The 15,000-nt window shown below is 39.4% G+C and overlaps 1 protein-coding gene across 1 annotated transcript in view; it reads left to right on the forward strand.

Annotated features, from left to right (window-relative positions):
* The window catches only part of LOC143300369 (palmitoyltransferase ZDHHC3-like), a 44,852-nt gene extending 29,970 nt beyond the window's left edge, over window positions 1-14,882 (forward strand). The window contains exon 8 of the mRNA XM_076613982.1: window positions 8,472-14,882. Within this exon, the coding sequence (XP_076470097.1) occupies window positions 8,472-8,630 (159 nt within the window). The 3' untranslated portion in view covers window positions 8,631-14,882. The remainder of the gene's footprint in view (window positions 1-8,471) is intronic.
* Window positions 14,883-15,000: the final 118 nt, after the last annotated feature.

Raw genomic sequence — 15,000 nt, forward strand, 5'->3', positions numbered from 1 at the left:
ACGCACACACATGTGCACACATATGTACACTATCACACACACGCACAGATACACACACACATGCATGCACACACACACACACACACAGACACACACACACATAGAGCTGTACTGCAGTAAGCACACCCTCACACACCCTTTGGCGCATACTGTCACTCACCTAGATTTTTGCTGTTAAAATTGAGACAATTGGGGAAAACAGATACAAAAATCAGAAAGTCCCTGAAGTGAGGAAATCAGTCAATAAAGTAGGTCAAGAAATGGTGAAAGGTCTTATATATAGCCTTTTATGGCCATTGGCATCGGGGCAACAGTCATATTCTCCGTGTCTAGGGGCTTTGAACAGCAAGGTGAGGCCCATTTCTCCCATTCTGCTGTTTTGAACTTCCCCAGCCGATGTCAGGTTACCCATACACACCTGGGTGGAGAGAGGAAAGATTAGAGCAAAGTGCCTTTCCCCCCAAGGACACAACTACCATGCTGAAACGAGGGGGGCCTCGAAACCTGATCGCTTGTGAACACTGAATCAGAAGTCCAGCATCTAAGCAGTTCGGCCACACTGCCTCCTTCCTTGGTAAATAAAGAAAAGGAAAGGAAAAAATAAAACCACCACCAGAAATCCCATTCCATGCTGTTGGCCCCACTCTCCGTCTTTTGAGCCAGCTGAAAGTGAAACCAAGGAAAAGAAAGTGAAATGATGTTATGAAAAGAAATGTTTAAAAAACAAAAAAGGAGAAGTTTGATGAAAAAAAAGAAGAAAAAAAAGGGGGAACAAGATTATAAAATGGCTCCAGAGGATGACTCTAGCTTCTATCCAGTTCCTTGATAAAAGTTGTAATAGATGACTGCATATGGATGATAATGGCAATTTAGTCCACAAGACATGTGATTTCTTGTTGCGAACTGCCTGCAGGGAACATCCCATTCATATTGTGGAGAAGCAGCTTACACAGATTGGATGTTGACCTCTTTCAGGTTGGAAAAGAGATAATATGAAACATTGTTACGGAATACGTGTAAGAAAAGAAGTGGTGAAAGTTCTTTGAAATGAAAAAGTTCTTTGTTAAAGGGGGGAAAAAAAGAAAGAAAAAAAGAAGAAGAAGAGATAAAGCATTATGATGAAATTGAAATGAGGAAAGCAACGGTTGAAGTTCTTGACAAGAAACTTTTGAAGAAAAAAAGAAGAAGAAACGTTGCACTGAACTACGTGCAAGAAGAGAAGTAGTGAAAGAGAATCATTTAACCCCCGAACTGCTGAATCTTGCTGGCATGGCATCAGTGTGCTTGTCTCTTCAGTGCAGTTCCTACTGTTTGTATACTTTAACCTTTTCAGTGCCAAGCCTGTTTCATGCTAAGTGACAACTGTTTGCTAAGGGATGTTTTGATCACCGGGGAAGATGATTTAAAACAACAACAAAAAATCTCTAGCGTGCAAAACATCTTAAAGAAAGTATATAACCTATGCTTTTTGAAAGGAAAATGGATATGCTATCCAATTATAACAATTTCACATGTATTTGGTAATTTTGCAATTGGAAAATCATACAATGGAGTAGATGGAAATTTCCATCATGCGGCACTTTTTAGCACATCAGAAGGGGGCGGAAATTTCTGTCCTGGGGCTCTCAAGGGGTTAAAGTGGTGTAATTCATTTTGCCGAACAAAGATAATGCACTCGCAAAGAGGAAGCCGTCCAAATAAAACACTGATGACTTAAGCGCTCTGATGACTTTAGCATGCACTTATCGCACGTAAAAAGAACCCACGGCAAGAAAAGGGTTGTCTCTTGCAAAATTCTGCAGAAAAAATCCACTTCGATAGGAAAGCAAATAGAATTGCAGGCAAAAAAAAAAATAACATGAACAAGTGGGTGGGGCTCTTGGTGTGGAGGCATGTGCCCCCTGGGGAGAGCAGCCTGAATTTCACACAGAGAAATCTGTTGTGACAAAAGAGTAATACAGTACAATCACATCCTGACCTGAAAGCTCAAGTTTGATCACAGTCTGATGGAAGCCTTCACTGACAGCGTACACACGGGCAGCAGCAAACGGGTTAAAAAATAAACCGCACTACTGTGAGAAAGTGAAATAAGCTTTCAGGTTTCCTCCCACATTATTGGTTAATCTTAATGAGATGCATGGGAAAACCTTTTGACTGATGACTGGCAAAAGTCTTCAGTGGCAAATTCCATGCATTTGTGTACTGGTTTGACTGACAGTTTGCAAGCAGTGAACTGATAGAAAACTGACAGTTTGTGAGTAGTGAATCGATAGGAAACTGACAGTTTGCGAGCAGTGAACGGATAGGAAACTGACAGTTTGCAAGCAGTGAACTGATAGGAAACTGACAGTTTGCAAGCAGTGAACGGATAGGAAACTGACAGTTTGCGAGCAGTGAACTGATAGGAAGCTGACAGTTTGCGAGCAGTGAATCGATAGGAAACTGACAGTTTGCAAGCAGTGAACGGATAGGAAACTGACAGTTTGCAAGCAGTGAACGGATAGGAAAACTGACAGTTTGCGAGCAGTGAATCGATAGGAAACTGACAGTTTGCGAGCAGTGAATCGATAGGAAACTGACAGTTTGCGAGCAGTGAATCGATAGGAAACTGACAGTTTGCAAGCAGTGAACGGATAGGAAACTGACAGTTTGCGAGCAGTGAACTGATAGGAAACTGACAGTTTGCGAGCAGTGAACTGATAGGAAACTGACAGTTTGCGAGCAGTGAACTGATAGGAAACTGACAGTTTGCGAGCAGTGAACAGATAGGAAACTGACAGTTTGCAAGCAGTGAACTGATAGGAAACTGACAGTTTGTGAGCAGTGAATGGATAGGAAACTGACAGTTTGCAAGCAGTGAACTGATAGGAAACTGACAGTTTGTGAGCAGTGAATCGATAGGAATGCAGTCAGAACCATGCTCTAGGTTTTTGTTGGCTTATGGTGGGACTTTTCGGTGGGAGTTCACAGAAAATGTCTTCCTCATTTGCAACCCCCCCACCCCCTCCCCTTAATGTTTCCTCCCAAACAACAAAAACTTCCTGTGCAAAAAGAGACAAACCTTCACATTATGGGAACTTCTCTTTCATGGAACAGCTGCACATATAACTGCAAACATGCACATGGATATCAACAATATATATGTATATATATATATATATATGTGTGTGTGTGTGTGTGTGTGTGTGTGTGTGTCAGGAGGGGCTGTGATTTCAAAGTAATTTAGCAATGATAATCCACAGCATTTATGCAGCTGACATGAGCTGTGATATATATATATATATATATATAATATATATATAAAAAATAAAATAATTATATATATATATCACACCTCATGCCAGTTCCATTAATATATATATATATATAGAAAAGGAAAAAAACCAAATATTGAATCTGTAATTCTGAACTTAATGACAGAAGCGTGCAAGTTGCAATCAACAGCTGACCCCCCCCCCCCCCCCCAACCCCCCTCCCTTTTTTTTCCCCACTGTTTGAAATTGAAAACAAACAAATATACAAGTTTTCATTAGACAGAGGTTCATAATTTTGCTTCATTGTCAATTTCACAGTTTCATGCTTTCTTGAAACCTGAAGCTGAAGCGAAAGCTTTCATGATATGAAATGGGAGAGTACAGGTCTGAGGTTAAAGTGTGAACTCCAGTTGTCCAGAATGAAGTGTACATGATATAACCAGAACGTTTTGCGGATAGGTTTGAGTGCACGTAGTATAACCACAACAGCATAGAAACAGGTTGACAGGTGTCCATAATGGAGTATACATGATGTAACATATTTTTCTTCTTCTTCGTTTGTGGGCTTATTCCCACATTCACTTGTGTGGGCTATTACATGTGTACGTGTTTTTACCTCCACCATGTAGGCAGTCATACTCCATTTTCAAAGGGGGTGCATGCTGTGTTCTTGTTGCCATTACCCGCTGAATGCTGACATGGATAACAGGATCTTTAACATGTGTTTTTGATCTTCAGCATTTGTGTACACACGATGGAGGTTCAGGCACTAGCAGGTCTGCACATCTGTTGACCTGGGAGATCGGAAAAATTTCCACCCTTTACTCATCAGGCACCACGACCAGGATTTGAACCCAGGACTCTTGGATTAAAAGTCCAACATTTTAACCTTCGGCTATTGCACCGGTCACGTGATATAATGAGATCATCATGGAGACAGGTTGACAGGTGTCTGGAATAGAGTGTACATATCACCAGAACAGCATGGAGACCGCTAGTTATAGGAGGGAAGAGTTCTCACTCTGCTTTAACCATACAACATTGAGTCACAAACCCACAACAACCGTGACATTGAACGTAGCCACAAACCCACAACATTGAATGTGGCCACACAACACTGAATTTAGTCACAAACCCACAACACAAACCCACAACGTTGAATGTAGTCACAAACCCACAACACTGAATGTACCCACAAACCCATAGCATTTAATGTAGCCACAAACCAACAACATTGAATGTAGCCACAGACCCACAACATTCAAAATAACCACGCAACATTGAATGTAGCCATAAACCCACAACATTGAATGTAACCTCAAACTCATAACATTGAATGTAGCCACAAACCCACAACATTGAATGTAGCCACAAACTGACAACATTGAATGTAGCCAGAAACCACAACATTGATTGTAGCCACAAACCTATTACATTGAATGTAGCCACAACCCACAAACCACAACATTGATTGTAGCCACAAACCTATTACATTGAATGTAGCCACAACCCACAAACCACAACATTGAATGTAGCCACAAACCAACAACATTGAATGTAGCCACAAAATGACAACATTGAGTGTAGCCAGAAACCACAACATTGATTGTAGCCACAAACCTATCACATTGAATGTAGCCACAACCCACAAACCTATTACATTGAATGTAGCCACAACCCACAAACCACAACATTGATTGTAGCCACAAACCTATTACATTGAATGTAGCCACAACCCACAAACCAACAACATTGATTGTAGCCACAAACCTATTACATTGAATGTAGCCACAACCCACAAACCACAACATTGATTGTAGCCACAAACCGACAACATTGATTGTAGCCACAAACTGACAACATTGAATGTAGCCAGAAACCACAACATTGATTGTAGCCACAAACCCACCACATTGAATGTAGCCACAAACCCACAACATTGAATGTAGCCACAAACTGACAACATTGAATGTAGCCAGAAACCACAACATTGAATGTAGCCAGAAACCACAACATTGATTGTAGCCACAAAACCACCACATTGAATGTAGCCACAAACCGACATTGATTGTAGCCACAAACCGACAACATTGATTGTAGCCACAAACCCACAACATTGAATGTAGCCACAAACCGACATTGATTGTAGCCACAAATCACAACATTGATTGTAGCCACAAACCCACAACATTGAATGTAGCCACAAACCGACAACATTGAATGTAGCCACAATCCCACAGCATTGAATGTAGCCACAAATCACAACATTGAATGTAGCCACAAACCACAACATTGATTGTAGCCATAATCCCACGGCATTTAATGTAGCCACAAAATCGCAACATTGAATGTAGCCACAAATCACAACAATGAATGTAGCCACAAATCACAACATTGATTGTAGCCATAACCCCACAGCATTGAATGTAGCCACAAAATCACAGCATTGAATGTAGCCACAAAATCACAACATTGAATGTAGTCACAAAACCACAGCATTGAATGTAGCCGCAGAATTTGGCCACTCTCAGGGAATTAAGGAGAAAAGTTAGAAAACTCCACATTCTTACGACCATGTAACACCTGTCTACATAAAAAAACCCATTCAACTATTCTGTCTCTGTCTGTATGTATATGTGTGTGGGTGGGGCGGTGTGTGGGTGTGTGTGTGTGTGTGTGTGTGTGTGTGTTGTGCACTTTTAAATATAAAAGGAGGGGAGTTGTTTCAGGTGAAAATAACAAAATAATCAAACAAATCCAAATTCAAAATATGGGACTTGTTTGAGGGCAAGGTAAACAAGAAGTGTTGTTTGGTATTTTCTGATTGCGTGTGAAAAGTGCATTGTGCAAAGCACCCCCCACCCCCTTTCACCCTCCCTCCCTCCCTACCACCTCCTGAATGAGCAGATTCAGAATGAGAGCAGTGGTGGGAGGGGAAGGGGGTTGGTGGGGGGCAGGTAAAGTGTGGAGAGAGGGTGATAGGAGGGGTGTGACTGGAGAAGTGTGAACATCTTGGTCAATCCTTTTAGTGCGCTTCTTTGCGCACACATTCGATACTTTCCATTACACCCTGAACTCATTCCGGACAGATCTTCTGAATAACATATGTGGGAAACACATTCCCTCCACCCCCCCCCCCCCCCCCCATTTAAAAAAAAAAAAAAAAAAAAGAAAGAAAAAAGAGCCTACTTTTTCTTTTCTTGTTCTTTTTTCTTTTCTTTTTTTGTGCAAGAGCTTAGTGGTCAATCAGTAAGGCTGTCACATCTGAAAAAAAAAAGAGAAAAAGATTGTGCACATTTCATGTAAGATTGAGGACTGCCATAAATTTCTTTTAAAAAAGTGTAGATTTAGTGGAAAAATGAGGACTGGCATATAAAAATATAATACTGATGATAATAAGTTTGCATAGCACCTAATGAAATGATTTTGCTCTAAGTGCTTTACAGTTACAATAGTTCCACTTTGTTTTAAAAGAAAACACACACACACACACACACACACACACACACACACAGAGTACAAATCCAGGAAAGCACACAGTGTTTGAAACAGATTAGATTTAGAATGTTATATTAGCCCCGATAAGGCCACTTCATCTAATTCTGTTGTCTGCCATGTGACTGAGAAGAAACTGGGTGACAAGCACTGTTCACTTGAATCAATCACCACAAAAATAACTCTCCTGCTCCTGCATTTGTTGGTAGCAGTGGAGGAGAGTGGAATGGTCAGTTAAGATATAATGTGATTGTGTAAAGTAGGTACCATTCCAAAAATTCAAAACTATCTAAAACCCTGATGGGGCTCCTTCGTCTGAAACAGTTGTAAACAGTAGGGCCCCAATCGGGGCCATTTGCCCAGAGTGATTTAAGGCCAGACACTACAGTCAAATAACGACTTTTTTTTTCTCTCTGACTAATCTCTTTTTTTTTGTCTACTGGGTGTATCATCACTTGTGGATCACAAAAAAAAGTGTTCTTAGATTTCTGTGGATACCTGTTGCTATGGAAACAAATCAAAATAGCTGCCAAACAAGGTATCAAAGAAATTGGGTTTGTGGTCCATGTGCATGTGGTGCATGCAGACACTTTTTGTTATGTGGACTTGATACATAATGACATTATCTTCATTTTCATGTGAGATTGTGTTGATTCTTCAATTATTGTACTTTTTATGAATTTTTGAAATTTTGGGTATTGCAAAATCCTCAAAATTTACAATGGGTAAAAAGATTGGAGCTGCTATGAATTAAAACCCAGAGAATATTTTCATACACACTTGTGACAAAACTTCAATAACATGTCATAAAACAATCATATAAAGTCTCATGGTTGTAGGTTTACTCATTGAGCAAGTCCAAGGTATGTTGTCAAGGCCAGAAACTTGATGACTTGCATCGAAATTGAACAAAAATTTTTTATTACACTTTCGTGATTCAGCAAGCAATCTTTATTGGCAATTTTTTCATTGTTAAAGACATCTTTACAGTGGAAAAACTTATGCATATGATAGAAGAGATGTTCAAGAATCAAAATCCATCAAAAACCCAAATCATGAAAAATCATGATTTTGGTCTCTTTTGCACTGCCGTTCCCCCCTTAAACTAATGTAGAACACTCCCATGCCATTCCATTATTCTTGTTGCATACTTCTTCTCTGTGTGTGGGTGTGTGTGTATTCATCTGGTTTTAAATTTTTATATATTTTTTTGCTGCCCCATTATCTGCACCGTTTCTATGGCATTACTCCCACGCCGCTCATTCTGAGTCCCCCCATATACAGCCATACCCAATTTTGTAAAGCACTTAGAACCCTAGTAAGAGAATAGATGCCACATAAAATGACAATGTGAATATTGTTCTTTTATTATATTCTTTTTTTTTTTTTTTTGGCTTCCCCATCATCTGCACCGTTTCAGTTGCATTACTCCCACGCCGCTCATTCCGAGTCCCCCATACACAGCCATACCTAGGGTGCATCTGTCATAGTCCTAGTGCCGGCACTCCACAGGGAACCACCAATGTTAGATCGCCAGGAGGCCACACACCAGGGGAGACCCTGCACTGGTGCTGAGTCACTTCGGTGGGCCGGTGTTCAGTCGTGCCTGTTCTGATTTAATGTCTTTAGGACAACATTTTATTATGCCGATTATTGTTGTTATTGTCATCATCATTATCATCATCATCATTGTTTATTATGATTGTGTGTTGTGTGTTTCAGGGCATAGAGCAGCTGAAGCGTGAGAATGCTCGCTGGGAGAAGAAGTCTCGGTGGCTGAGCATGAAGGCTGTGTTCGGCCAGCCCTTTGGCTGGCACTGGTTCTCCCCCTTCGCCACCCCAAAGTTTGCACACATGGAGAACGATTTACACACTGTATAGTCTTTTTTTCATTTCTCTTGCTTGTGGGATGATGATAGGTTCTTTAGTTCCTGGTCCGCAGGAGACTTCAAGAAAATCACATTGGTTTTAACGACCAAAAAAAAAAAAAAAAAAGTTTACGTCTGTTTGAAATTTTTATTTATTTATTTATTTATTATTTTTTATTATGTGATTATTTTTTAAATAGCAGGAAAGCAAACTCTTAACAACATGATGGATGTTTTGTTAGATGCGGTATTTTTCTGTTCGGTCAAGTTGTTATAGATAGGACTGACCACTGCTGAGCAATAATATGGCGATTGTGTGTGTGTGATGTTTTGTGTGTGTGTGTGTGTGCGTGTGTGTTGGCAAGTTTTCTATCCATTCCTCATTATTAAAAAGAAAGAAGGAAAAAGGTATGTGTGCAAAACATATTCTTGTTTTGGGGAGAAGTTTTAGAAATCTGTTTTTCACCATCATCAGATGATGAACCAACAAGAGGGATAAATGGCAAGAGGCATAATAAGCAAAAGATAATACAAAGTTGTGCCATAATGTCCTCATATTCTTCTTTCTTTTCTTTTTTTTTTAAGTTTATAGAATAGAAACAAACATGACAGTTTTTCTTGGGGTACTACATTGCTTTCAGATAATTGGAGACCCCACACCCCACATCCCCTCCTCCCCCCCCCAAAAAAAAAAAAAAAAAAAAAATCCTGTGAGTTTCTAAAAAGACATGCAACAGGCTTTACATAGGAAAAGTAGTGTGTTTGTGCACATGTGAGTAAGTGGTGTTGCACTGGGTGTAGAGCTCCCCAGGCTTGCTTGCAGTTCATAGTTTGCCACTTGAAATTTATTCTCAACACAAAGCAGAAAAGAATTTGTCAGAACCTGAGCAGAAATGTTCTGCATTGATTGTGAATATTCTTTTGAAATCCAGACTGAGCACTTGGTGTTGAAGGGGAAACATGCAGTTGAAAGATGAAAATAAGGTCAACAGTTTTTGATACATGAGATATAAGTGCATTTTGTTCATGCGTGTGCTTGCAGATCATTGCACAATGTAGTGATAGCTGAATATCAGTTAGTTTAGAGCAGTTGTTTGTGCTGCTATTTATGTTTTCTTTAGTATATTTCAAGGTGAAATTTTTGTTGTTGTTGTTGGTATACCTATTTCAAGTGCTGTCACTGATGCATTCTATTGCTGAGATCATGTTTGTTGTTGGAATACTGTGAAGAAGAGTGAATGAATGTACATTGATGCATTATTGTCCAGGTATGGTGAGTGTCCTTAGAAGCTGCTCTAGAAGACTGCTGAAATGATGAAATAAAAAAAAAAACAAAAAAACAAACCCACTCACTCACAAACAGAAGCACACACTCACAGAAGAATACTTTGAATGTGTTGCTGTTGAACAAAGCATGTAATTTAATCTATTTTAGGTTTTATGATCCCAGTTTTTTCCAATTGCTGTACCAACTTAAGTTTTACAATGAGGACAGGGATAGTTTTTATTTTTATTTTTTTAAATCTTTTTTTAGAATCATTCTTTTATTGTTCCAGTCATTATCATCAAAATTGTTCCTGATCAGTACCAGTGCTTGTCCTCATAATATTGCTGTTTTACTGATGTCAGGAATTCACTAACAAGCATCAGTTGTAAGTGAACATTCCTTGACCATCTTACCTCTGCACAGAACATCTGTGGTTCAAAATGGCCTGGAGACAGTGTTGACTGCAGATGAATAATCCTGCATTGGAAAGTGTTCACCTATAGGGAAGAGAGAAAGAGTAAAAAGGGTTAGGTTTTTCACCAGGATCAGTCCAAATTGGGGCAGCTGTTAAATGTTCCCATCTGTGTGTGTTCTTTACAACAAAGGGGTATGGTTTGAAATTGGCTGTACCTGTCATGGGTATAGAGAGAGAAAAAAAGTGTTGGGTTGTGATTGAACCATGCTGTCATGTACTGGTCAATAATTCAGATTCTGTACCGCAAGCTGTATGGATATCTGCATCACAGGTTTCCGATGAAATCATTGTTTCATGACGCAGAGGGACAGGGAGATACGCAATGTAGTCATCAGGTCTTGAGAATGGATGTAGGATGGGCATGCCTGCACAGATGTAATCTACTAATTCCACAAACTGGTGTGGGACATGACAAGTGTTTGCCATTTAGATGAGGATGCTTGGTCCTGGACCCCATGCATTAAGACTCAAGAGACAGGGTATAAAACCCCTAGGAGTTGACTTGAGTGGAGAAAGACTGCTTTCGGACACATGTCTGGAACAAGGGCATAACGCTGATGGGTTGTTAAACTCACCACTGCTACTTCTAGAGTGGATTGCTCTTATGGGTGTCACCAGTTATCTTCCTCCAGTGTTACAGAGCCTTCTTCAGGTGATTGTTGCTTGCTGATCACATCCACAGGAGAGGAGCCGATGACTTTGTTGTTGTGAGGCAGTTCACAGGCAGCCTCTTTGTTCTGGGCTGGCTTACTGTGTGTTGTGTGATCACTGCATTTCACACACGTCTGCAACTGAAGGGGTTGCTGCATTGTGTTTGTGGATTGCATTTACCTTTGCATCAGTGCACAAATGTATTCATGGCTTATGAGTGGGTGAATGGTTGGTCCTTGAATCAGTCAGGTAGAAGATTGGTCATTAGAAATGGCAGATGTGCAGTCATCGTCATTGTTGTCACTAGTACAGTGTTGTTGTGATGAAAGGTTAGTGTGATGTTTGTTTAATCACGAGGTTGAGAACTTCGAAATGAAAGAGAATGCCATACAGATCACCATTGATAGTTATTTGTCATTTGCTTAGTGAGAAGTTTGCTTGTCTGTCTGTCTGTCTGTCTGTATGCAGGGATACTGTGTTGGTGTGTTGGAGGCAATAAGATCAGGTGTGTCTCTGTTTATGTGATATGATCTCTGATTCCATAACATTTGTAACATAGTCATATCCAAGACAGAACATTTTGAACAGGCTTTGTGAAGTATGAAAGTTGGAAAACTGTTCCATTGCATTCCTGTTTTGTTGCCGTGTTAAGGAAGTGGGGGCAGGGTTGTCATGGAGAAAGACTTCATATGGACCTGTCCCTTTGTGCTCTCAATTTTTTGGGTTTTTTTGGTGGTCTTTTTATTTGTATATTTCATTGGAAAAGGTGTATTGAATGCTGTCTCACTGGTCCCAGCATTTTTTTAAACATTGAGCAACGATTTTTGGTGGTTATTTGGGGCGAGGGGGGTGGGGGTGGGGGTGTGTGTTTTGCTAAAAACTTTAAGCTCAGCTTGTGTGCAAAGAATGAACTTGTGAGAAAGAAACTAACTTTTTACCTGCAGAATTGAGCTCCCAATGTTATTCTGAGACGTTCCTTAAACAGAGTGATCACATCTGTGTCACATCTGGAAGCAGCTCTTTGTGTTGTATCTCTCTCTCTCTCTCTCTGTATATATATATATATATATATATATATATATATATATATATATATATATATATATATATATATATATATATACACATTAAAATTTATTTTTTTCCTGGAAGTACCTCCACAATGCTGATATTTTCCTCAAGAGATTTGATGTCCAGAGTCTTTGCAGTGATCCCTTACCAACTGTTATTAGTGTTAAGTGAGTCATCCTCAACACTGGTGGAAGAGAGGGGTTGGGGCAGGAGGGTAGAGCAGCTCAGGGTGGTGGTGGTGCTGGTGGGAGTTTTGGGGGTGCGGGGGGTCACTGCTTCTACACTGAAATAAAATATTCTGGAGAAAATATTGTGGATACAGTGCAAAGGATTTGCATAAATTTCTTCTTGTTATTCTTTGCCCCTAACTCATTGGGGTGCTGCAGAGAAGAACTGTTCACTTTAATTCCTCTAGGTCTGTTAGTTTGTGTGTCAAAGCCTGGGTCTCTGCGGATAGTTTTCCCTGTTTATTCTGCTGTGTTGTCAGTCCTTTTTTTTCTGCCTCCCCCTCCCTCCCACAATAGCTAGCTACCTTGCAGGATTGTTTTGACAAGGACATTGGATCTTGTTATGCTGCCTTACCAGGAATTAATCCTCCTCCTCTGTTCATTGGCTGTCACTCCCTTGTTTTCATAATCCACCGAATGCTGACATGGATTACATGATCTTTAGAGTGCGTATTTGATCTTTAGCGTGCATTCTGCACATTCGGGGGTTTAGGCACTAGCAGGTCTGCACATCAGTTGACTGGTAGATTGGAAAAAATCTCCACCCTTTACCCACCAGGCATTGTGACTGGGATTCAAACCTGGGACCCACAGATAGAAAGTCTAAAGCTTTAACTACTCGACTGTTGCACCCGTTCCAATTTATCCTAAAACAGACAGACTGCACATGGTCTCTTCAGTGCTCCGAAACAAGATCTGAAACCAGACGTCAGAAAGAATCAGCATCATTCTGCCCGAAGAAAATCTTTGGAGACAAGTCTGAAAGCCTGTGGTGGAAAAATCAGCACCACTGACTCTGCAGGGATAAAGACATTTATTTTGAAATGAGTGTTAGGAGGGGGAAAAAAAAAGACTTTCATGCCTAAAAGACTACTTTGAATGTGGAAGTTAAACTGTCCTTGTTCACGATTTTCTTTTCCATACTTTTCTTTTCCCTTCTTAAGTGCGATGGGGTTGATATTTACAATTTAACAGCCCTGATATTGCTGTGTGTGGTTGGATGGTAAAAAGCAACAAAGATCCCAACTGTTTTGTCAGTTTTGGTTACACTGTTTTAACGAGTGTGAAAATGGATGATAAGTGAAGTATCAACTTGTGGTTTTTTATCTTTCAATATATATATATATATATATCTTGGAAGTTATGTAAAAACAGGGATAAATCTCAGTCATGCAGGTATGAATGATATAACCAGCGCTTCATTTCTTGATATCATTTATGTTGGCTGTGAGTAATGTGCATTAAATGGTCTGAATCTTGGTTGTATTTTGCTTGTATGAAGAAAAAAGAAAGGATTCATCACAAATAAAAGATATTGTTAACTTTAATATCTTTTTTTTTCTTTACAGGAGTCAGTACAAATATTGCCTAGATATTGTTAAAATGTATGTATAGCTTTGTAATAACTCTCGTATTTATTTCCTTTCCATCTAACTAATTTTTGTATTGATAACACTTCTGTGAAATTTTTGCTTTAAAAAAAAATACTTATTGGTGGAGGTGACAAATCCTATTTATCTCACCGAGTCCTGCACTGGAGTATCGCTCCGACGTCAAAATTCAACTCATGAAAACGGTTATCACGTTCTTACACATGCATTAATCTGAAAGAAAGGAAACTAACCTTTACAGTTGGAAATGAGCAAACAATTAGGCGTGGAGATGAAATGATTAAGAAATAGTAAAGAGTGCTAACTCTCTCCATTCTTTGCAGTCTTTGCTGCTGTGTGCACATGTCAGATGATTGGTATAAGGACAGGCCCGACACTTTCTTTTTTGAGGAAGTGTCTGGGTTTGTTCCAATGTACCTTTTATTTACCTGTGTGCTTGCTGAATCAGTAGCATAAGCAGCACTGACTTGAAGTTGTGTACCTTGTGAATGGAGAGAGTTACCACTCTTTACTATTTGTTAATAACTTTTACAGTATTTCCATGTTTCCATGCATAATTTTGAAAAAAAGTATCAGTAACTGAAAAACTGCTTGGCCTTCAAGATCAAAATTTCGTGACATGGTAAAAATTGATGGAGAAAAAAAAAGTGAAACCCTTTATGACGGCAAACTGATTTCTGATGGGAAACTCCAGGCCTCTTTTTGTTTTCACCTTTTTAAAGTGGTTATTTTTTTTTTTTAGTTTGAATTAAATCTTTTTATTCTGAGAATGGATCAGTTGCCATAACTGTTAACAAAAGTCGAAACATTTTTAATCTTATATTAAAATTTTGTTTTAAAAACACATTTGAATTTCAAGACATTTTTGCAGGATTTTTTTTTTTTTTTTTTTTTTTGGTGAGAACAAGAGGATCACTTTTTTTTCCTTACCTTTCCTGTTACTTTTTTTTTTTTTTTTCGATTTTCTTTCCTTTTTTTTTGTTCTTGTTAAACACACTGGACATGAACAGTCATTCAAATGATGATAATGATGATGAGGGTTGAACACTGTAGCGGCCCTTTGTGTTTCCTTGTCTTTCAATACTAACAGGTTGGATGTCTATTGTTCCACATGAATGTTTGAATACATAACTGTTCTTTATGTATAGAAGGACTTGTTGTACATGCTCTTTGAATACCAACATACAGCTTGTAAGCCTGTGTTTTTCTCTGTGTATGTGTGTGTGTCTACTCTGTGTGCATTGTGTGTGTGTGTGTGTGTGTGCGCGAGCACGTGCGCGCATGTGTGTGACTTGTGTGTG

This window comes from Babylonia areolata, chromosome 26 (genome assembly GCF_041734735.1).
Source record: "Babylonia areolata isolate BAREFJ2019XMU chromosome 26, ASM4173473v1, whole genome shotgun sequence".
NCBI classification, from domain to species: domain Eukaryota; kingdom Metazoa; phylum Mollusca; class Gastropoda; order Neogastropoda; family Buccinidae; genus Babylonia; species Babylonia areolata.